We start from the raw sequence: 25,459 nt of genomic DNA, 5'->3' as shown, positions 1-25,459 counted from the left end.
TTCAACAAATGTTTGCCAAAAAAAAAGATACAAAAAAGAACTATTTGACAAATAGGAAGTTTACAAAAAGGTTTTAGCAAATTACTTTTTTTTTTTTTTTTTTTGTAACAAAAACTGGAAACATTATGTTAGGTATTAGTTGTTTAATTTGGTTAGTAAGGTAGAAATGGTCGCAGTTTAACGTCGTGCCCGGGACAATTTACAAATTTTTTTTACAATTTAAAATTCATATTTTAGAATACAGTTACAGATTTCGCCTTTATTATTTTTTAGGGATATTTTAGCATCGCCTCTTTTCAAGACTATATCATTTATTTGACTACCGTCGGCAAGTTCGACTAAATGACTTTGAGGATTAAAGTTTGAATCAAAATTAATAAAATCAGATTCCTTGGTGATAACGTGCGCTGTAGCACCACAGTCTACAAGGAGATTTTTACCGTTTGTGGTATTGTCAAAGTTACATGTGAATAGAAATGTATGTTCTTCCTCAAAGTTCTCAACGTTATTTACGGAGTCCATTTTTGAGCGTTTATATTGATATTGGAAACTTTTGTGGTTGGGTCGTCCACAATTATAGCAGATAATTTCCTTTTTCTTGGGAAAAATATTTTTGGAGACGTTGCGATGAGGTGTGTAATTTGGTGGTGTCTGCTTTCGAGAAGCATTTTTGAACTTCATAATATTGCTGGAGTTATTATTGTCCACGAGTATACGATTAGTCTCTTCATAACTGCGCAATGCCACTTTAAATTCACTGAAATTTATGGGTTTGTCTTTCTGAGTTATAACAGTTGTAAATGGTTTAAAATCGGCTGGAAGTCCCTTGAGGGTCATTGATATCAACAAGCTATCGCTTATTATTTCACCTGAGAGTTTTAAGGCATTGGCGGTTGTTTCTGCCCTTATAACGTAGTCGGTAATAGTTTCATCCTCGTTACGTTTCAGAGACGTTAATTCTGTATATAAGGATATTATTTTCGGTTTCCCTTTTGATAAATAATGTTCTCTTAATATGTTCAATGCTTTCCGTCCATCATCCAATGCGTCTCTTATAATCAGAGACTGACTTCTATCGTCTAAACAGTGACTCAGTTCTGCAAATCAGTCGCGTTCTTTTCGAGAAATTCGGAGTCGTTTGGATTCTATGTTGTAGATTATATGACTTTGCGTAGTTTTCGAATACTAAGATATCCCAGAAATGTTATCTGCCACAATTCGAATTTAGATTCCGATCCGTCAAAGAAAAGACGGTGGCGTGGCCCATAACCTGTAAAGTTATGAGACATTGTGTTGAACAAAGATGGTGGCGTAGTTCAGATCAGTAACCAAGATGGCGGCAAAGAATCAAATGCGGTCCGTGGCGTAGTTAACGGGGAACTGATTTAATCCAAAATTCGACAATTTTTAAAATAATATTTAAACGTTTTCATTGGTTGTTTAGCACAGCCGTTGGTTATAAAAATGATTAGCGCATCCATTCGTCTCATACCCCCATCAGGAGTCAAAAACATTTTACAATTAAAATGAAAATAATTAATTTTCTCACATAAGGTTTATATATCACAAATTGAAGATGAAAGATCAATAAATAAAATAATCTAATTTAAAACAACAAAAAAAAAAGAATAGTTATGTGCAAATTTACCTGTAAAGTCAAAAGTTTAAAACCTTTCTAAAAAAAAAGCACGTTCACTTTTTTTTTAAGTGGAAACTCATATGTTAAGTTTTGAGACATTGTGTTGAACAAAGATGGCGGCGTAGTTCAGATCAGTAACCAAGATGGCGGCCAAGAATCAAATGCGGTCCATGGCGTAGTTAACCTGTTAAGTGTTGAGATATTGCGTTGAACAAAGATGGCGGCGTAGTTCAGATCAGTAACCGAGATGGCGGCCAAGAATCAAATGCGGTCCGTGGCGTAGTTAACGGCGAACTGATTGAATCCAAAATCCGACAATTTTTATATATAATGTTTAAACGTTTTCATTGGTTGTTTAGCACAGTCGTTGATTATACAAATGATTGGCGAATCCATTCGTCTCATAACCCCATTAGGAGTCAAAAACATTTTACAATTAAAATGAAAATAATTAATTTTCTCACCTAAGGTTTATATATCACAAATTGAAGATAAAAGATCAATAAATAAAATAATCTAATTTAAAACAACAAAAAAAGAATAGTTTTGTGCAAATTTATCTGTAAAGTCAAAAGTTTAAAACCTTTCTAAAAAAACAAAAAACACGTTCATTTTTTTAAGTGGAACCTCATATTTTGATTATATTGTTCAGTAAATATTAGACTCTTACATCAATTTTTTCTATTTCATTCAATGTTGTTTAATTTTAGATATTTAAAAAAAATCATTTCATAAAGAAGAAATAAAATATTTTAAATCAAAAACTCGTGTATTTCTTTAAGAGAATAAAGAAAATCGAAAATTTGTCGAGGGGTTTGTTTATAAAAGTAAACTTACTTATGAGTGAATGTGATCATTTTTCAAGTACGGTGACCCATATGGACTAACCTTTGCTGCCAGCAAACACATGTTTTAGGCTACTGTATTTGTCAACTCGAAGAATGGGAGACAAACCCGCTTTGTGACCATCTCATATGAGAATTTAAAATAGTGGTATTTTTTTAATCCTTGCTTAAAAAAATCGTTTATTTAAAAAGTACATGAAATATAAAATATAAATATGGACAAATTCTTATAAATGAAGAATGGAAGTACCCGTTGATTAATATTTTTATAGGTAAGTGACTTTTTAATTTATATATATATTTATTTTATTCAGAGTAAGTTAAAATTCATTGAATTTTTTGAAATCTTTTTTAAAGGAAACCGATTTTAAAAAGATATTGCATATTTTGCTATTAAACCTTTTATCATTTTAAACTTTGGTCTTTGCTCCTTTTATTGAAAAAAAAAGGGTTTAAATTACATTTTTCAAGTAGTTATAAGCTTCGAAAAATAGTTAGTCTAATAATTCACATTTTTATCACTCATTTTTAATGACGACATCTGACACTGCTACATGTTCGGATGTTTCATGTTTCTGTTTTTTGTGTACATTTTTCCCGACCATCAGCAACATCAGCGGCGGAGTTTTAAAAATAGCAGACGGAAAAATGTAAGCGTTTCTAACTGAAATTTTAATTTAAACGAGGAATTGTCTTACACATCGGCAGATGTTTCATGTTTCTGTTTTTGTGTACATTTTTCCGGGCCATCAGCAACATTTATTAGTGGGGTTTAAAAAAAACAAGTTTTTTTTTATGTGAAGTATTTGTTTATTTTATTTACCCATAAATATGTTTAAATGTGTGCGTTGTCACCGTCATCATGGTCGGGGAAAATACCTAATGTTTGGAACAATTTCAATGTTTGAATTAATAATAATAATAATAATAATAATAATAATAATAATAATAATAATAATAATAATAATAATAATAAAAACAACAGCAACAAAAAAAGGATGCTCCAAAGGAAAAAGAAGGGCACACGACTTGCTATACATAGATCAAAATATTTTGTAAGATGCAAAAGAAGAAAAAAAGAACATATCCATGGCATGGATCGATTACGAGAATCCCTCAAGCATGGATAATTAAATGCCCAAAAATGTACAAAATTTCTGATAAGATTATTAATATTTTTAAGAAGGCAATGGAAAGCTGGAGACTGAAGTTGACAGCTGGAAGGCAAAATCTGACTGAAGTAAGAATACAGACATCTTTTTAGGTCGCTATCACTACTACCGTTTGTCATAGCTATGACGCCACTGAACTATATACTTAGAAAATGTAATGCCGGACACAGATGCAGAACAAAGTATGATCCACCTCATGTATATGGATGACCTGAAACTGTTTTCCAAAAAACAAAAAGGATCTAGAAAAGCTGATAAACACAACTAGAATATTCAACCAGGACATCGAATTTAGGATGGAAAATTGTGCGTTACTTGAAAAAAAAAGGATAACTTCAGACATTAGAGGATATTAAACTGCCTAACCAAAAGGAGATGAAGGCATTTGGTGAAGATGACACTCGCAAATATTTGGGTGTTCTGGAAGCAGACACTATTAAATCTACAGAAATGAAAGAGGAGATTGGAAAAGAGTATTTGAGAAGAACAAGACTCTTATAAACAAAGCTATACATTAGAAATCTAATTAACGTAATAAACTACTGGACAATATCGCTTATATGGTATGCTGGATTATTCATAGGCATCTTCATCAGAAGACTTGGAAACTAATGACAATGCATAATACATTACACCCAAAAGACGATACCGACCGACTCTATGTGAAAAGGAAGAAAGAAGGAAGAAGACTAATAAATGTAGAAGACTGTGTAGAAAGCACAAAAAAATACATGAGCCAGAATACAGAAAAATTGATCACAAAACAAAAAAAAAAACAACAAGAGAAAAGTAGGAAGAGAAAGCACTACATGGACGATTCATAGGATAGAATGAAACGATAAATCACAATAATAAGTGAATCCAACAAATTAGCCCAAAATTACTGCATGAGAAAGACAGTGCACTGGGAGTTGTGCATCTCACCTCAAACTGCATCTTGAGCATGCAAACAAATAGTTCGAACATAAATTGGAGACTGTACTAGACAATGAAAACCACAAAACTCTTTAGAATATGGAGATGCAAACAGATAAACCCATTCAAGCCAGACGTCCATCTGGACGCCATAATAATTAATAAGAAAGAAAGAACTTGTCAAATAGTAGATTTTCCGCCCCAGCAAGCCACAGGGTGAAGAGCAAACAGACAGAAAAACGAAACAAGTATGTGAAATTCACCATACAACTCAAAGGAATATAGAACCTTAAGAAAATCAACATAATATTAATAATTGTAGGAGCATTTGCAACAGTTTCAAAGAACTTGGTAACAAGACTAGGAGAAATCGGAATCAAAGGAAAGGTTCAGAATATGCAACGGACAGTAATGCTGAAAACATCTGAAATCTTAAAGAAAACCCTTGAATGCGGAACTTGATTTTCAAGAATAACAATTGCTAACCAGCCATATAAAAATGCAACAGAAATAAAACAAAATTAAAACTAAGAAAACTGAAATTGCGAAATTGTAGACTGACTACCACCTTCCCTTCCTATTTCCCTCTACACCCGTCCTCCTACGCCTTTCTCTCTTCTCCTTACCCATATTCCTCTCTCCCCCCAACCGGCCCAAAAATTGTAGTGCCGGCATCGGTCACTGCCAGCAAGATATCAATGGTAAGCAACTGTTGCGATAACCCAAATTTATTTGCAAAGGTTCTCAAAAGAGGTGTAGATTACTGAAAATCTAGGGAGACTTGTTTTCACCCAGACTACAGGGAACACCACCGGTTTTTATTAGTGTGCAATCTCTGATAATCACCTGAGAGTTCTCACACAAGTGAGTGAAAAAATAATAAAAATGAAAAAAAAAATAATAATAATAATAAAATCTCGGTTTTGGCTCTTAATGTGAAAACAGAATTTGACAGGTGATCTCTACAGGAGGTAATCTGTGATTATCTGATAAGATGCCAGTATTGCTGGTTTATTGTCCAAGTTAAAGGCAGACTTAATAAAAATGTCTAAACTACAATAAGAGAGATGGTATCATTTTTTTTTTCAATCACAGTTTTTCATCCGATTCTCACATAGGAAAATATTTTGATGATGTCCTTATTTTGTTCACTTATATTTACTTGCAGTTCATATTTTATCATAAACTTACATTTAAGCAGTTTATATTTTATCATTTACCTACATGAAAAAATGTATATTTTATCATTCACTGACATAGAAACAATATATATTTTATCATTCATTTATATATGTGCAGTTTATATTTTATCATTCACTAACATGGAAACAATTTATATTTTATCATTTATTTATATATGTGCAGTTTATATTTTATCATTCACTAACATAGAAACAATTTATATTTTATCATTCATTTATATATGTGCAGTTTATATTTTATCATTCACTAACATAGAAACAATTTATATTTTATCATTCATTTATATATGTGCAGTTTATATTTTATCATTCACTGACATAGAAACAATTTATATTTTATCATTCATTTATATATGTGCAGTTTATATTTTATCATTCACTAACATAGAAACAATTTATATTTTATCATTCATTTATATATGTGCAGTTTATATTTTATCATTCACTAACATAGAAACAATTTATATTTTATCATTCATTTATATATGTGCAGTTCATATGTTTATCATTCACTAACATAGAAACAATTTATATTTTATCATTCATTTATATATGTGCAGTTTATATTTTATCATTCACTGACATAGAAACAATTTATATTTTATCATTCATTTATATATGTGCAGTTTATATTTTATCATTCACTGACATAGAAACAATTTATATTTTATCATTCATTTATATATGTGCAGTTTATATTTTATCATTCACTGACATAGAAACAATTTATATTTTATCATTCATTTATATATGTGAAGTTTATATTTTATCATTCACTGACATAGAAACAATTTATATTTTATCATTCATTTATATATGTGCAGTTTATATTTTATCATTCACTGACATAGAAACAATTCATATTTTATCATTCATTTATATATGTGCAGTTTATATTTTATCATTCACTGACATAGAAACAATTTATATTTTATCATTCATTTATATATGTGCAGTTTATATTTTATCATTCACTGACATAGAAACAATTTATATTTTATCATTCATTTATATATGTACAGTTTATATTTTATCATTCACTGACATAGAAACAATTCATATTTTATCATTCATTTATATATGTGCAGTTTATATTTTATCATTCACTGACATAGAAACAATTTATATTTTATCATTCATTTATATATGTGCAGTTTATATTTTATCATTCACTGACATAGAAACAATTTATATTTTATCATTCATTTATATATGTGCAGTTTATATTTTATCATTCACTGACATAGAAACAATTTATATTTTATCATTCATTTATATATGTGCAGTTTATATTTTATCATTCACTGACATAGAAACAATTTATATTTTATCATTCATTTATATATGTGCAGTTTATATTTTATCATTCACTGACATAGAAACAATTTATATTTTATCATTCATTTATATATGTGCAGTTTATATTTTATCATTCACTGACATAGAAACAATTTATATTTTATCATTCATTTATATATGTGCAGTTTATATTTTATCATTCACTGACATAGAAACAATTTATATTTTATCATTCATTTATATATGTGCAGTTTATATTTTATCATTCACTGACATAGAAACAATTTATATTTTATTATTTACTCATATATAAGCAGTTTATTTTATTGTAACACAAAAATATTTAAGATTCATACATGTACGAACGAATTACCAGGCTTTCTCGGAGTGATGGTTGATATAAAATAGGTTATTGAATACTGGTCACCTTTGACAGTAATTTGTCATCAATGGCTATGCGTGATACTGAACGAAATCCTTTTACCTTTAAAAATCAGCAATCATTTTTACCAGCAAATCTATTCTCTTTACACTGACTACAGTGTTCTTAATAAAAACATTTTTAAAAACTAGCTCAAATGTCAAAATGAAATTCATAAAGATCAAATACTTAACAGTTTATTTTATGTACAAATTTTGAATTCTCTTAAATTGGTCCAAATACATGAATATAATGGAACAAAATACACTATATGCTCTTTTTGAACTATAGCCTGTTCACGGCTGACGTGCTTATCTACATCACCCTTTGTGCCTTGTGTATCTGCATGTATGCAAAACAAACGTTACGATAATGATGATGATGATGTTAGTATTTATATGATGATGATGTTAGTGTCATTTACATGGTTTGAACAGTTATCATCATCTTAGTTGTTTTCATATCAGCAAAGTTTTTTCTCATTGTACATTCAGACCTTCGTCAGTTACTTTTTGTTATAATCGTAAGTTTCTGGAAGTTTGGGAGTTGACCCTCTTATTTGATCAGTTCAACCAGATTACTCTCGTTCAACCAGATTACTCTCGGTCAACCAGATTACTCTCGTTCAACCAGATTACTCTCGTTCTATTTTGCACATTCCATAGCATTTATTTATCCGGAATGGCGAGTTCCATCCACAGTAAAGGAACTTAAGAAAATCTGATAACGAGATATCAATAAATTAAACATAAAATGAGAACAGTTGAATAAATAAGGAGTTCAGATCAAAATTCGCAGATGTTCCTATTTACAATGCCTCCCCACGGGACAGAGTTAGACACCAGGGTCGTTTTTTAATGTGGAGAAAAGGAACAAAAATAAAAATTGTCTCCGTCGTGAAGGATATCTCCTCCACTGACAAGAATTTGAAGTGTAGCAGCTGAAGAACAGATACTACACTTTGTCGCAGATGTTACTAACGATGACAAAGGACATCGGAAGAAGATAAAGAATACAAAGCTCGAAACGCTGTAAACCTAACAACAACCAAGATGTAAACAATGGCGAAAAAAATGTGAATCCGTCGTGAATTGAAATGCATCATATCGGAAATGTCGAATACAAACAAATAAGATGATAGTTTTTTCTAGGATTTTTTTTCTTTTTTTTTCCTCACTTTTCAAATACGCTTATCTCTAATGGCCAGGTGCCGCTGGTTTGGGCCCAGGTGACATTGAATCCGCATCGGTTGACAGAGAACTGGCTGAAGACGTTGGGAACAGTGCTATAAAAAAAGCAGACCCCCACAAGAAAGAAAAAATGACAGGTAAGCGAAACATTTTACATTTCATGTTATTAACAAATGCCATATATAAACACGTAACTAAACTAATATATAAAATAGAAGATTTCAATTATAAAGATAGGGTGGCATGTTTAGATTTAACTACTGTATACCAAGAAGAATAAGGGAAAATGTAATCACGGCCATCGAAATAATGGGATTAGTAAATATGGAATTAAGTTTTTTTAATATATTAACGCTTTCAGTGAAAGATTTCATAAAGTAAATATACTACAAAACAATTATTTTTTTCCAATAAATTGCCTAATTAGGTTTGTTTGTTGTTGAGTTTTACAATTTTTGCAACCATCTTGGTGGTTATTTCATACCGACATCTTAGTTTTTTGAACGATTGATTTGTAGATAATTTTTCATAGTCTTGTATATTTTCTAAATTGTCTGTTTAAGTTTCTATTTAATTCTTTGATGACACTCTGATAGATAATACGACTCCAGGTCAAAGTGAACCTCAAAATAGAGGTAACTAACGAGTGACTCCACACTCTTAAGAGCTCTCAAGATTTACCACTGGATGCAATTGTGTGTCATACCAAAGACTGTTGGGCAAGAAGAGCTTCAGTTGTTGAAATAGTTTGAAAATGTAGTAAGGCAAAAAAAAGGTAGAAAGGACCCCAGGTCATTTGCTGTTTAGAGCTACAGACATCTTGTCCAATTTAAGTGTTGGATTTCGGGATTAGTTAATCGGTTTAAGAGTGACTCATTATAGGCAGAATGCATAGAAACATTTGGGGGAGGGAATAATCACAATAAAATATTTTATCATATTTTATTCATGATCTACAATATCAGCTAAGAAAATGACTAGAAGCCCATAGCAGAAAAACTATTGTCTAGTTTAAATTTCCAACTCTGAAAGATAACATTAAATATTGAAACTGAAATCAAGCGTTTTATCCACATGGCAACTTATCAAACAAAAATATAATATTCTGTCTTTGTAACCTTCATAAACTGTTTACAGGTTTGGCATAGGTATAGACACTATTATCCATTTTCTAAAATAAATATAGAAACAAAGAAAAAATGTCCTTTTTGATCATTAAAAGGGTGTCAAATAGGCATGATGATTTCACTATAAACAATGTTGACTTATTTTAATATGTTTATTCATTTACTTATTGGTAGCGAAAAGTACTTCACTTGGAAACATTTCTAATATTGTGTGCTCTTAAATTTAAATTTAAATAATGAGTTTTACAAAAAGTTCCAAAACTTCAAAGACATCGGATCGAAGGTGCTGATTCAGAATCTGGTGTTAGTCTGACTTTTAACGTTTAACCGTTTTACTCCGATGCCGTATGCTGTAAGACACATTTAATCACACCGACAACTTTTTGCTTATATATATATATATATATATATATATATATATATATATATATATATATGAGAGAGAGAGAGAGGGGGGGATTGTCTTGGTCAAATAATAACTGGTAATTTATGAATTGATTGCATTTTTAAGGCATGTAAAAAAAATCAAATCAAATGCGTTTTTTTATTTTCTTTCATATGTGCGGAACTAATTAGAATTAATGTCCTCTACTTTAAAAAGTTGCACTGAGGTCAGAGTTATTTTCAGATATTTGGATTCAGATTAGAGAAATCGAAGGAAATTCCTCAATATTTTCAATAATAAAATGACTAAATTAAATGACAGCATCCAAATCTCTAAATAATTTGTTTTTGTTTTTATTTGTCATTGTTATTGCAAATGAAAAAATTTACAGAGTTTTAAAACTAAAAAAAATAATAATGTTGTGTTAAAATAATAATGTTGTGTTAAAATAACGATGTTGTGTTAAAATAATAATGTTGTGTTAAAATAATAATGTTGTATTAAAATAACGATGTTGTGTTAAAACAATAATGTTGTGTTAAAATAACGATGTTGTGTTAAAATAATAATGTTGTTGTGGGATTCTTACCCGTGTAGAAACTGGATATTATTTTCATTTTTAGGTTAGCAATCGTTTTGACTGCATAGAAAACTTTAAAATGTTGCCGGAATTGCTATAAAGTTTATAGCGAAGAAAATATTGCATAATGCTTACCTGCATTGTTCTAACTTTATGTGTTACTTCTAGTGGCAAAGAGAAATCTAATATGACCAGAAGCAATACTGTGATAAGCATAAGAATTGATGTTATTTTAGAGTTTTCTTTCTGAATTGTCTTGAAAGTCCAGTGTATTCTATTAATTAACAACTAGCAAGTAGAAAGACCTATACCTTTCTCAATAGTATTTGAGAAAGTCATTACACAGCTTCATGGAACTTGAACATAAAATACCCAGGCTATAGTTTGTGGCATAATTGTCTCGCCACTTAGTCACGTTATGTCACCCATTTAAGTAGTGACCCAGCTTAATAGAGCATAACTTAAGGTATCACAAGAAAACAGCTATTTAAGCATTTGGTTGAAAATCCTTTTTAGAAGAGTAAAATTTTACAAGTTTCTGTGTTTCGCACATAGCTGATCATAGAATATTTATTCCAACCATTTTAAGAATAAAAAAAGAAAGAAGACACATTTTTGGGGATATTTCTTCGGATGACAAGTAAAACTCATGTTTCCGGATTTGTTTTTCATTTTTATTTGCAATCATATGTCAGTCTTGACACTCATCAGCATTTGACATAAAGTGAGTAAATTGGGCGAGAGAAAAGTCATAAGAAATCCAAATTCCAGTCCTCACACTTTACTGGCTTCGATTTGGCAGCTATATTTCCAGACAACTGAACAACAGATTAATATTAGGTGCAAGTGCCCAAACACAGACACAGACACACACACACACACACATATAATGTATGTGTGCATTTGTGTGTACATATATATGTATGCATACATTTTTGTATATATTCATATTTGCAAATCTCTAAGGTTGTTATATACAGAATATTCATGTTGATACATTGGTTCCCATTAGATCAGCGAAGTTAAAAGACATTGAGCCTGATCAGTTTTCATTGAGTAACCATTTGCCAATACTAGCTGCTGTATGTGGAAGGACTCTTAGCTTATCCAGGCATTGTATTAAGGTGTCTTTAACTTCTCTTTGCCAATGCCAGTTCAGGAGAGGTATGCTTGTATCGCATTGCACATATACTCTATCAGTGGTATCCATTGTCTCTGAATGAAGGGCTCTCTATTTTCCATATGGCTGTTGAGGATAAACTTTCACAGATATTTAACAATGAGCATATCAAATTATTGTTGACAACTAAGTTCAGTTCCTGTCCTTCTCATGATTAAAATACTTTCAACAGAGATACATGGCAGATCACTTGTGCCTTAAAATAGAGTTTGCTTCTGACTAAGAAAACTTATTAGTCTTGAATAATTGTTTGCATACGAAAAGGGTCACTTTGATTTCAAAACTAGATTAAAAGCAAGGTCTCTGATAACCAATCTAGAAAAAGGAGACTCTTATGTGGCACCTGCAGACAAAGTGATTACTGGACATCTTGCTTTGGCATGAAACTGATTAGAATCATTGACACTCAGAGAGCGGTACTCATGTTGTAGAGGTGCTCGTCACTATGATCGCATCTCTCACTCAACAAATATACTAAAAGTCTGATGATAATGGAGGAGTGGCGAAGTATACAGATAATAGCTATTAAACGTATACACTTCGGCGACAGGAATTTTATTCTCAAACCACTGTTGCATCTTTGACAAAGACTATCTTTGGTGGAAGCTCTTGTGATTGAATCACGCTGCTTAGGAGAGCCCTGCTAGAAACAGTACACCACAAAATGTCTGATACATATAATTTTGCAGTGGTTAAAGATCTGTTTTTACAGTGATGACACATAATGAGACAGAAATGATCAATGAAAGTGCAGCGAATCATCATAGTTATGTATGTGTACATATTCATATATGTGTTTTTATGTGGACATATTTCTGTGTAAATATTTATATATGTGTGCGTGAATGTGTATGCATATCTATATTTATACTATCAGGAATACCCGACGTTGCTCGGGAATGAGCATCACTAATATGTACTTTTTTTATTATGTTCATAACATCATATTACTTTCTTTGTTTTTAGTGACTCCTCTCCGTCTCCTGTTTTGCCACCTAATATAGTTGGAAAGCTCTGTTAATTAGTGTCATCTACATCTTATTTAATTTTATTAAAATCAAATGTACGTATTTTAAGTTTAAGGTGGCTCTTTCCCAATGGATCACTTAAAGGTGTAAGGACGTAGATAGTTGGCACATAGAGGGTAACATAGGGATTCTCTAAAGCATGCTCTACTTCTGGACGCCTTGTTATGTGGAGAAAAGGAAGATAATGCTCAACGCACCAGCAAGTTACCACTATGTGAAATCCAACATACACATCAAGAGGACGAGATTAAGCATACTTGACTCCTCCATGTATCTCAGCAGATATGCTATATTATGCCGAGTTGTCTTGTCAATTTAGGAAATCAACAATTATTATTATTACTAAAAAGTAAAATGCTAGATAATGAACATTATTATTGTTTGTAACTGCTATGTAGAAAAAGGTATGCAGAGAGAATGTTATTGAAACAAAGGAATGTTAGTAAAATATTTAACTTAGAACAAAGCAGCAGAGAAACGTGATTAAATCTAGTATCGGAAATGTGTTTGGAAGTCACGTGTCAAGTTATAGAAATCAATGACGTAATAGTTTATATATATATATATGAGTTAGTTACAGAGCCAAAGAGAGTCTGGAACGGAATTCCAAAGGGGAGAAGTCGAGGAGAAACAATGGAACGGTTGAGTCCCCAGCGATGGGTCTTTGGGCCTGCTACCGGGAGAGTAGACTAAGACCAGCGTGCAATCTTCCAACAAAGAAATATAGTGAAATAAAAGCGATCTGAAATATAATTGGAAGCCCTTGGTCGTTTCATTTCAGCTTTTGGCAGGTTCATCAACAAAGATCAGGATAAATAAGGTATGATTTTTTTGTTGGCAAAATAATAACCCTACGTAAGACTGTATCCCATCCCCATTTGTGTATTAAATGTTATATGTTGGACTGTATTGTATGTCACACACACACTCATTCACACACACACACACACATGCACACACACACACACACACACACGGAACAATTAGAAACCTCTAGATGACAATGAGAAACAGCAAAAATATACACAATTGGTTATATACACACTTGATTATATGAACATTGAATATACACTGTTACACTCTCCCACAACATAACATATTGGTCCTAGTGCCGTATACACTCGTTTATATAGAACTCCCACTATGTTACAGCAGTACTCTCTAAAGCTAGATGGCTTCCTCGACTTAAAAATGTTTCTCAGGATCAAAAAGGCCAGCAAGTTATGGAAGATGAGTGACAGAATCATAGCCACCAAAACAAAGTTTCGTATACATAAATTTCGTATCTTGTCTATAATGTATTCTTTGGTGATGTGAACCATCCACTGTTAACACATCAAGACCTTGGAAAGGTTCACCAAATGTTTCCAAGGAGTATGTTAACAGTTCATTGTTAATTTCTTACAACAAACACCATTTTACCATATCAAGCTAATGAGTTCGGCATATCTGCTAGACTGGACACCCAGCTAGGATGGAAGGTGACAGACTCAGAAAAGGACTGTTACATGGGAAACAGTAGCAGGTTTAATGTCTGAAACACAAACTAAAGAGACGTTTTAAGGATGTCAAAAATGACAAACTGAAGACCAATAACATGAATGTGAAGGACGGGAAAAGATTAATTTAAAAGCAATCAGTTTTGACTGAAGAATAATGTGTGTGGAGGATTTGAGACAAAGGGACTAGAATATTCCATCTTGAGATGTGCTCTATGGATGCGGTAAATGTCAAACATCTCAGACACACTTCAGCCAGACCATCTGTGTGAAATCTGTAGCGATGATTGCCTATCAAGCGCTGATTTACAGGATTACATTAGATTTCATATCAGAAACCAATTATGCAAAGAACAAATAATAGATCAGAGGTAAGCATAAACAGATGACATTGATTTTATATGCAAGCACTGCAATTTTGTAAGAATGACCATCTTCTATATAAAGAACCGGCATTCACCAGACACACACACACACACACACAAACACACACATACACACACATATGCACACACAGGTAGGTATTTATGAAGGTTGATCCCACAGCGCAATGGAGAAAGAGTGAAAACAAAAACAACCATAGACTATAGTTGAGTTTATAAATCTTAACAATTATTTATTTATTTTTCAAAGGGTTTTTCATATCTATCTATCTATATATCTATAAAAGTGAGCGTGTCTGTGTGTCTGTCTGTGTGTGAGTGTGTGTGTGTGTGTGTGTACATTTCCTTAAGCAATAACTCTGTCAATTTTAAGTCTGCAGACTTGAAATTTGATATACAGGGTACTGAGATTTGGGAAAATCGATGTGATTGGTTTTCGGCCAGAAATTTGGCTGTTAAAGGGTCAAAGTTCAACAATTTGACCTTTGAGAACTCTACCAAACTCCTCCGACAATTTGGAGTCTAAACACTTGAAATTTTAGATATAGGTTCCTTGGACATGGATCTAACTTAATAACTCGATTTGAGCCCAAAACAATAAATGTTAAGGGGTCATAATAGGGGTCAAAGTTTAAAAAATTGACCGTTTTCTTTTTTGTTTTGTTTTTTTGTCAGCATACACCTCCAAACACCCAGGCAACGCCGGCACCCATGCTAGTATATCTATAAAAGTGAACGTGTCTGTCTGTGTGTCTGTCTGTCTGTGTGTACATTCCCTACGCAATAACTCTGTCAATTTTAAGTATACAGACTCGAAGTTTGATATACAGGGTACAGAGATTAAGGAAAATCCTTGTGATCGGTTTTCGACCAGAAATTTGGCTGTTAAGGCGGCAAAGTTCAACGATTTGACCTTTGAGAGCTCTACCAAACTCCCCCGTAATTTTGGGTATAAGCACGGAATTTTAGATATAGGTTCCTTGGACATGGATCTAACTTAATAACTTGATTTGAGTCCAAAATAATAAATGTTAAGGGGTCATAATAGGGGTCAAAGTTATAAAAATTGACCGCTTTCTTTTTTCTGTTTTTTTTTTTTTTGCTCAACATACACCTGTAAATACCCGGGCAACGCCGGGCTGAAATGCTAGTATATCTATAAAAGTGAAAATGTCTCTGTGTCTGTCTGTCTGTGTACACTTCCCTACCAAATAATTCTGTCAATTTTAGTTCTACAGACTCGAGATTTGACATAAGGGGTATTGAGATTTGGGAAAATATTTAAATCGGTTTTCAGCCAGACATTTGGCTGTCAAGAGGTCAAAGTTCAACGATTTGATCTTTGAGAACTCTACGAAACTCCTGCGCCAATTTTGGGTTTAAACACTTGACCTTTTAGATGTAAGTTACTTGGACATGGATCAAATTTATAATTTGATTTGATCCCTAAACAATGTTAAGGGGTCAAAATTGGGGTCAAAGTTTAAAAAATTTGACCTCTGCGGTTTCTACTAAATTACTAAGCCAATTTTTGGTCTAAATATTCAAATTTTTACATAAGGTGCATTCAGACAAAGGGCAAGCTTTTTAATCGGTTTTTGGCCGAAAATTAGGCTGCCAAGGGGTCAAAGTTGAAAAGAGTTTACCTTTGCGGTTTCTAGCAAACTATTCAGCCAGATTTGTGGCTAAACATTTGAAATTTTACAAAAAGGGTACTTAGACATGCAGCAAGCTTTTTAATAAGTTTTTGAGCGAAAGTTTCGCTGCTCAGAAGTCAAGGTTGAAATAGTTGACTTGCAGACTCTACCAAACTCCTTCGCCAATTTTGGGTCTAAACATTTGAAATTTTAGATGTAGATTACCTGGACGTGTGTCAAACATTTTAATTTTATTTGAACCCAAAACAATAAATGTTAAGAGGTCAAAATTGGGGTCAAAGTTTTAAAAGATTTTACCTCTGCCGTCTCTACTAACCTTTCTCTGTAGTAGTTAAGGAAGTTTATTATATAGAAAGGCATTACCGTACATATGCACACTTTTTAATATATACATATGCAGATAAAGTTATGAAGAGTACATAGGGCCCGAGCAAATCTGGGCTGAACTGCTAGTATGTCTATAAAAGTGAAATTGTCTATCTGTGTGTGTGTCTTTGTGTGTAGATTTCCCTACAAAACTACTCTGTCAATTTTCAGTCTACAGACTCGAGATTTGACATAAGGAGTAGTGAGATTTGGGAAGAAATTTGGCTGTCAAGGGGTCAAAGTTCAACGATTTAACCTTTGAGAACTCTATCAAACTGTAGGTTATTTGGACATGGATCAAACTTTTAAACTTAATCTGAGCCGCAAAACATAAATGCTAAGGGGTCAAAATTGGAATAAAAGTTTTAAAAAATTTGACCTCTGCAGTTTCTACAAAATTACTCACCAAATTTCTGGTCTAAACATTTGAAATTTTACATAAAGGGTATTCAGAGATAGCACAAGCTTTTTAATTGGTTTGTGTCAAAAATTTGAGATTCCAAGGGTCAAAGTTCAAAAGATTTGACCTTTGTAGTGTCTAGCACACTACTCAGCCAATTTTGGGTCTAAACATTTGAAATTTATACATAACGGGTATTCAGACATGCGCCAAGCATTTTAATCAGTTTTGAAAATGTGGCTGCCAAAATGTCAAGGTAGAAAGAGTTGACCTTTGCAGATTCTACTAAATTTCACCGCAAATTTTGAGTCTAAACACTTGAAATTTTAGATTAAGGTAACTTTGGCATGGATAAAACTTATTATTTTGATTTCAGACCAAAATAATAAATGTTAAGGTGTCAAAATTGGGGTCAAAGTTTAAAAAAGATTACCTCTGCATTCTCTAAGAAATTACTCAGACAATTTTTGGTTTAAACATTTGAAATCTTACATAAAGTGTATTCACACGTAGGGCAAGTTATGAACAGTACATAGGGCCCGAGCAAAGCAGGGCTGAACTGCTAGTATATCTATAAAAGTGAAATTGTCTGTGTGTCTGTGTGCACACTTCCCTACCAAAGTAATTTCAATTTTCAGTCTACAGACTTGACATTCGACATAAGGAGCATTGAGATTTGGGAAAATCTTTTTAATCGGTTTACGGCCAGAAATTTGGCTGTCAAGGAGTTAAAGTTCAACGATTTGATCTTTAAAAACTCTACACAACTCCTCCTCCAATTTCGGGTCTAAACACTTGAAATTTTATATGTAGGTTACTTGAAGATAGATCAAACTTTTTAATTTGCCTTGAGATTAAAACAATAAATGTTAAAGGTCAAAATTGGAGTCAAAGTTAAAAATTTTTTTACCTCTGCTGTCTCTACTAAAATTGTTTGTTTATATCCTACCTGATATCGATCAGTTCCACAATTTTGGGCCTAAACATTCGAAATTTTGCATAAAGTGTTTTCAGATATAGGGCAAGCTTTTTAATCGGTTTATGGCCTAAAATTTGGCTACCAAGGAGTCAAAGTTCAGAAGATTTTACCTTTGCGGTCTCTAGCAAAGTATTCGGCCAATTTTGTGTCTAAATATTTTAAATTTTACATAATGGGTTTTCAAACATGCAGCAAGCTTTTTAATCAGTTTTTGGACGAAAATTTGGTTGCCAACAGGTCAAAATTGTAAAGAGTTGACCTTTGCAGACTCTACCGAACTCCTCCGCCAATTCTGGGTCTAAAGACTTGAAATTTTAGATGTAGGTTACCTGAACATGAGTCAAACTCTTAAATATATATATATACATATGCACATAAAGTTATGAACCGTTTGGTCCCGAGCACTTTTAGATATGTATAAAATATCCATGTGGTGAAACATTTTGTAGTAATTTCGGGAGCCTCTCCCGACTTTTCAAAAAAGAAATACAGAATGCATGAACCGTCAAGTGGAATTAAAATCAAGATGCTTGCCGCTCCAAAAATAATAAGGCTTGCAGACAGATACTAATAGCACAGTCGAGAAAAAAAAATCAAAATTATACTTTTATTTGACTATTAGTTATTATAGTTTAATTATTATATTTTAAATACATATGAGATTAATTCAAACTTATTAGACTGTAAGTTGTTTTTTTTATATCTTACATGATATCAATCAATTCTACAATTCTTTTTAGTAGACAAAATATATGTTTATGGTTATGTATATACTTATATTAGAAAAATGTAAGTTTGCAAAACCATTTAAATACTTAAAAAGTATAAGACAAAATTAGTCTCTTTCTGCCACTTCATTTTCTGGTAACTGGTTATATCCCCTTTTATTTATAATGAACTCTTCCAACGTTTTCATGTTTTTTCTTTATGTTTGACTGTTAATAAACGGAAAGTGAAGGATCCAAACCTCTATAAAATAATAGCAATGTTATTTAACAATCTACAATGCGGTAATTGCAAATTATGGTCAATTAGAACAAGTAGAATGGAAGTCTTTTTGGTTCCCCAACAAAAGGCGGGTAGGCCTATAAATTCACTCTCGTCCGTTCGTCCATTCGTCCGTTCATCTGTCTGAACTTTTCTCAATAACTGCACCTTGGAATTTTTTGAAATTTTGCACAAACATTAAACATGATATGAAAGAAAAAGTAACAAAACGGATTTTTCGGGAAAACTCCGGTTGCCCTCCCCACTCCCGGGATGCCTTTCGGGTTAAAATGGCTAAAATTGACATTTTTGTGCTTATTAAAAAAAATTGATGCTTTGGATTTTTATAAAACTTTCTGAAAAGTTGTAACTAACTGATTTCTATATAATTTTGTTTATCTGTACTTGGCGATAACTCTTGCATGTGCCTCAGGGGCTCTTTTAGGGCTAATAAAAACACTCCATTTTTGGGACTATTTTACCATATTTGTCCAAAATTCTCTATGTGTGTCTATGTGGTACAGAACTCAAATTTACATATGTTATGGCCTAAAACTGCACTGTTTGTTCATTTTCACCAGGATTTGACGTCCACTGGGGACTTTTGGGGCTAAATAAGGAGGGGGCAAATTCTGAACTTGTCATTTATTTATTCTTCCTTCACTGTGCACTCACGAGAGTTCATGCATGCTTCACTTGTTCAAACATAACTCAATCCTAAAACTGAAGAATATTTTAGTATGGATTTTGTGTGAATAAATTATATAGGAAACAGTCTTAGGGAAACAAATGCTCAGCTTCATTGTAATAATAGATAGATGGAGTAGTAAACGATATGTTACAAAAATAACTTGTATATCCACAAGCAAAATTTTAGGCAGTTGACATGTTTTCAATCAAAACAAAGTAGACGAGTTAACAATAGTCGAGGGTAACCCAAAAGCTTTCTATTCATGAACTGCTCCATCAAGGTACAACAGAAGACACTATTCCTTTCCCAAGATTACTCCACTTACCCTTTATACTCACCTTATAACGTTGTGTGTTTAGCAAGAGAGCATCAAGTACCATATTTGAGCCTTTACTATGATTCGACTGAGGATTGAACTCTGGTCTCTTGATTTAATAGCAAACATTCTTATCATTATAAGAAATGTCAGTGAAATTGTGTTCAATTAACCGTACAAATAAATCGTTTACAATTGTTCTTTAGTATTAACACCTTTACCATTATCTCTCTCCTTCATTTCCCATCCCTGTCAGTCTTAGTATCTTCTTAGAATAGAATTTTAAAAGTTTGTTACCTAACAAAAGCAGACCTTTGCTTCCTCTAAATAAAAAATGAATGTCAACCCACATCAAAATCAAAGTGTGAATGAACATCAAAAATGAGTTCTTTCCTTCCATTGCTGCTGCATATAAGCATGAATAATGATGAAAATGAAATTCGAAATGAATAATGATGAAAATGAAATTCGAAATGAATAATGATGAAAATGAAATTCGAAATGAATAATGATGAAAATGAAATTTGAAATGAATAATGATGAAAATGAAATTCGAAATGAATAATGATGAAAATGAAATTCGAAATGAATAATGATGAAATGAAATTCGAAATGAATAATGATGAAAATAAAATTTGAAATGAATAATGATGAAAATGAAATTCGAAATGAATAATGATGAAAATGAAATTCGAAATGAATAATGATGAAAATGAAATTCGAAATGAATAATGATGAAAATGAAATTCGAAATGAATAATGATGAAAATGAAATTCGAAATGAATAATGATGAAAATGAAATTCGAAATGAATAATGATGAAAATGAAATTCGAAATGAATAATGATGAAAATGAAATTCGAAATGAATAATGATGAAAATGAAATTCGAAATGAATAATGATGAAAATGAAATTCGAAATGCATAATGATGAAATGAAATTTGAAATGAATAATGATGAAATGAAATTCGAAATGAATAATGATGAAAATGAAATTCGAAGTGAATAATGATGAAAATGACATTCGAAATGAATAATGATGAAAATGAAATTCGAAATGAATAATGATGAAAATGAAATTCGAAATGAATAATGATGAAAATGAAATTCGAAATGAATAATGATGAAAATGAAATTCGAAGTGAATAATGATGAAAATGAAATTCGAAATGAATAATGATGAAAATGAAATTCGAAATGAATAATGATGAAAATGAAATTCGAAATGAATAATGATGAAAATGAAATTCGAAATGAATAATGATGAAAATGAAATTCGAAATGAATAATGATGAAAATGAAATTCGAAATGAATAATGATGAAAATGAAATTCGAAATGAATAATGATGAAAATGAAATTCGAAATGAATAATGATGAAAATGAAATTCGAAATGAATAATGATGAAAATGAAATTCGAAATGAATAATGATGAAAATGAAATTCGAAATGAATAATGATGAAAATGAAATTCGAAATGAATAATGATGAAAATGAAATTCGAAATGAATAATGATGAAAATGAAATTCGAAATGAATAATGATGAAAATGAAATTCGAAATGAATAATGATGAAATGAAATTCGAAATGAATAATGATGAAAATGAAATTCGAAATGAATAATGATGAAAATGAAATTCGAAGTGAATAATGATGAAAATGAAATTCGAAATGAATAATGATGAAAATGAAATTCGAAATGAATAATGATGAAAATGAAATTCGAAATGAATAATGATGAAAATGAAATTCGAAATGAATAATGATGAAAATGAAATTCGAAGTGAATAATGATGAAAATGAAATTCGAAGTGAATAATGATGAAAATGAAATTCGAAATGAATAATGATGAAAATGAAATTCGAAATGAATAATGATGAAAATGAAATTCGAAATGAATAATGATGAAAATGAAATTCGAAATGAATAATGATGAAAATGAAATTCGAAATGAATAATGATGAAAATGAAATTCGAAATGAATAATGATGAAAATGAAATTCGAAATAAATAATGATGAAAATGAAATTCGAAATGAATAATGATGAAAATGAAATTCGAAATGAATAATGATGAAAATGAAATTCGAAGTGAATAATGATGAAAATGAAATTCGAAATGAATAATGATGAAAATGAAATTCGAAATGAATAATGATGAAAATGAAATTCGAAATGAATAATGATGAAAATGAAATTCGAAATGAATAATGATGAAAATGAAATTCGAAATGAATAATGATGAAAATGAAATTCGAAATGAATAATGATGAAAATGAAATTCGAAGTGAATAATGATGAAAATGAAATTCGAAATGAATAATGATGAAAATGAAATTCGAAATGAATAATGATGAAAATGAAATTCGAAATGAATAATGATGAAAATGAAATTTGAAATGAATAATGATGAAATTCGAAATGAATAATGATGAAAATGAAATTCGAAATGAATAATGATGAAAATGAAATTCGAAATGAATAATGATGAAAATGAAATTCGAAATGAATAATGATGAAAATGAAATTCGAAATGAATAATGATGAAAATGAAATTCGAAATGAATAATGATGAAATGAAATTCGAAGTGAATAATGATGAAAATGAAATTCGAAATGAATAATGATGAAAATGAAATTCGAAATGAATAATGATGAAATTCGAAATGAATAATGATGAAAATGAAATTCGAAATGAATAATGATGAAAATGAAATTCGAAATGAATAATGATGAAAATGAAATTCGAAGTGAATAATGATGAAAATGAAATTCGAAGTGAATAATGATGAAAATGAAATTCGAAATGAATAATGATGAAAATGAAATTCGAAATGAATAATGATGAAATTCGAAATGAATAATGATGAAAATGAAATTCGAAATGAATAATGATGAAAATGAAATTCGAAATGAATAATGATGAAAATGAAATTCGAAGTGAATAATGATGAAAATGAAATTCGAAATGAATAATGATGAAATTCGAAATGAATAATGATGAAAATGATATTCGAAATGAAGAATGATGAAAATGAAATTCGAAATGAATAATGATGAAAATGAAATTCGAAGTGAATAATGATGAAAATGAAATTCGAAATGAATAATGATGAAAATGAAATTCGAAATGAATAATGATGAAATGAAATTCGAAGTGAATAATGATGAAAATGAAATTCGAAATGAATAATGATGAAAATGAAATTCGAAGTGAATAATGATGAAAATGAAATTCGAAGTGAATAATGATGAAAATGAAATTCGAAGTGAATAATGATGAAAATGAAATTCGAAGTGAATAATGATGAAAATGAAATTCGAAGTGAATAATGATGAAAATGAAATTCGAAGTGAATAATGATGAAAATGAAATTCGAAATGAATAATGATGAAAATGAAATTCGAAGTGAATAATGATGAAAATGAAATTCGAAGTGAATAATGATGAAAATGAAATTCGAAATGAATAATGATGAAAATGAAATTCGAAATGAATAATGATGAAATGAAATTCGAAGTGAATAATGATGAAAATGAAATTCGAAATGAATAATGATGAAAATGAAATTCGAAGTGAATAATGATTAAAATGAAATTCGAAGTGAATAATGATGAAAATGAAATTCGAAGTGAATAATGATGAAAATGAAATTCGAAATGAATAATGATGAAAATGAAATTCGAAATGAATAATGATGAAAATGAAATTCGAAGTGAATAATGATGAAAATGAAATTCGAAGTGAATAATGATGAAAATGAAATTCGAAATGAATAATGATGAAAATGAAATTCGAAATGAATAATGATGAAAATGAAATTCGAAGTGAATAATGATGAAAATTAAATTCGAAATGAATAATGATGAAAATGAAATTCGAAGTGAATAATGATGAAAATGAAATTCGAAGTGAATAATGATGAAAATGAAATTCGAAGTGAATAATGATGAAAATGAAATTCGAAGTGAATAATGATGAAAATGAAATTCGAAGTGAATAATGATGAAAATGAAATTCGAAATGAATAATGATGAAAATGAAATTCGAAGTGAATAATGATGAAAATGAAATTCGAAGTGAATAATGATGAAAATGAAATTCGAAATGAATAATGATGAAAATGAAATTCGAAATGAATAATGATGAAAATGAAATTCGAAATGAAATATGATGAAAATGAAATTCGAAGTGAATAATGATGAAAATGAAATTCGAAGTGAATAATGATGAAAATGAAATTCGAAGTGAATAATGATGAAAATGAAATTCGAAATGAATAATGATGAAAATGAAATTCGAAATGAATAATGATGAAAATGAAATTCGAAGTGAATAATGATGAAAATGAAATTCGAAGTGAATAATGATGAAAATGAAATTCGAAGTGAATAATGATGAAAATGAAATTCGAAGTGAATAATGATGAAAATGAAATTCGAAGTGAATAATGATGAAAATGAAATTCGAAGTGAATAATGATGAAAATGAAATTCGAAATGAATAATGATGAAAATGAAATTCGAAGTGAATAATGATGAAAATGAAATTCGAAGTGAATAATGATGAAAATGAAATTCGAAATGAATAATGATGAAAATGAAATTCGAAGTGAATAATGATGAAAATGAAATTCGAAGTGAATAATGATGAAAATGAAATTCGAAATGAATAATGATGAAAATGAAATTCGAAATGAATAATGATGAAAATGAAATTCGAAGTGAATAATGATGAAAATGAAATTCGAAGTGAATAATGATGAAAATGAAATTCGAAGTGAATAATGATGAAAATGAAATTCGAAGTGAATAATGATGAAAATGAAATTCGAAGTGAATAATGATGAAAATGAAATTCGAAATGAATAATGATGAAAATGAAATTCGAAATGAATAATGATGAATATGAAATTCGAAGTGAATAATGATGAAAATGAAATTCGAAATGAATAATGATGAAAATGAAATTCGAAGTGAATAATGATGAAAATGAAATTCGAAGTGAATAATGATGAAAATGAAATTCGAAGTGAATAATGATGAAAATGAAATTCGAAGTGAATAATGATGAAAATGAAATTCGAAGTGAATAATGATGAAAATGAAATTCGAAGTGAATAATGATGAAAATGAAATTCGAAATGAATAATGATGAAAATGAAATTCGAAATGAATAATGATGAAAATGAAAT

The 25,459-nt window shown here is 30.6% G+C and overlaps 1 protein-coding gene across 4 annotated transcripts in view; it reads left to right on the top strand.

Annotated features, from left to right (window-relative positions):
* LOC145291330 (receptor-type tyrosine-protein phosphatase N2-like) overlaps window positions 1–25,459 on the top strand; it is a 1,723,320-nt gene that overhangs the window by 706,589 nt on the left and 991,272 nt on the right. For all 4 annotated transcript variants that reach the window (XM_080137086.1, XM_080137084.1, XM_080137087.1 and 1 more), the window contains one exon: window positions 8,701–8,820. In XM_080137086.1, the coding sequence (XP_079993212.1) occupies window positions 8,701–8,820 (120 nt within the window). The remainder of the gene's footprint in view (window positions 1–8,700; window positions 8,821–25,459) is intronic.

The sequence above is a fragment of the Euprymna scolopes genome, chromosome 12, assembly GCF_053919585.1.
Source record: "Euprymna scolopes isolate OS-2025 chromosome 12, ASM5391958v1, whole genome shotgun sequence".
In the NCBI taxonomy this organism is placed as follows: Eukaryota; Metazoa; Mollusca; class Cephalopoda; order Sepiida; family Sepiolidae; genus Euprymna; species Euprymna scolopes.
Note: the sequence above shows the minus strand (reverse complement) of the source record. Positions and strands in the feature narration are given on the sequence as shown.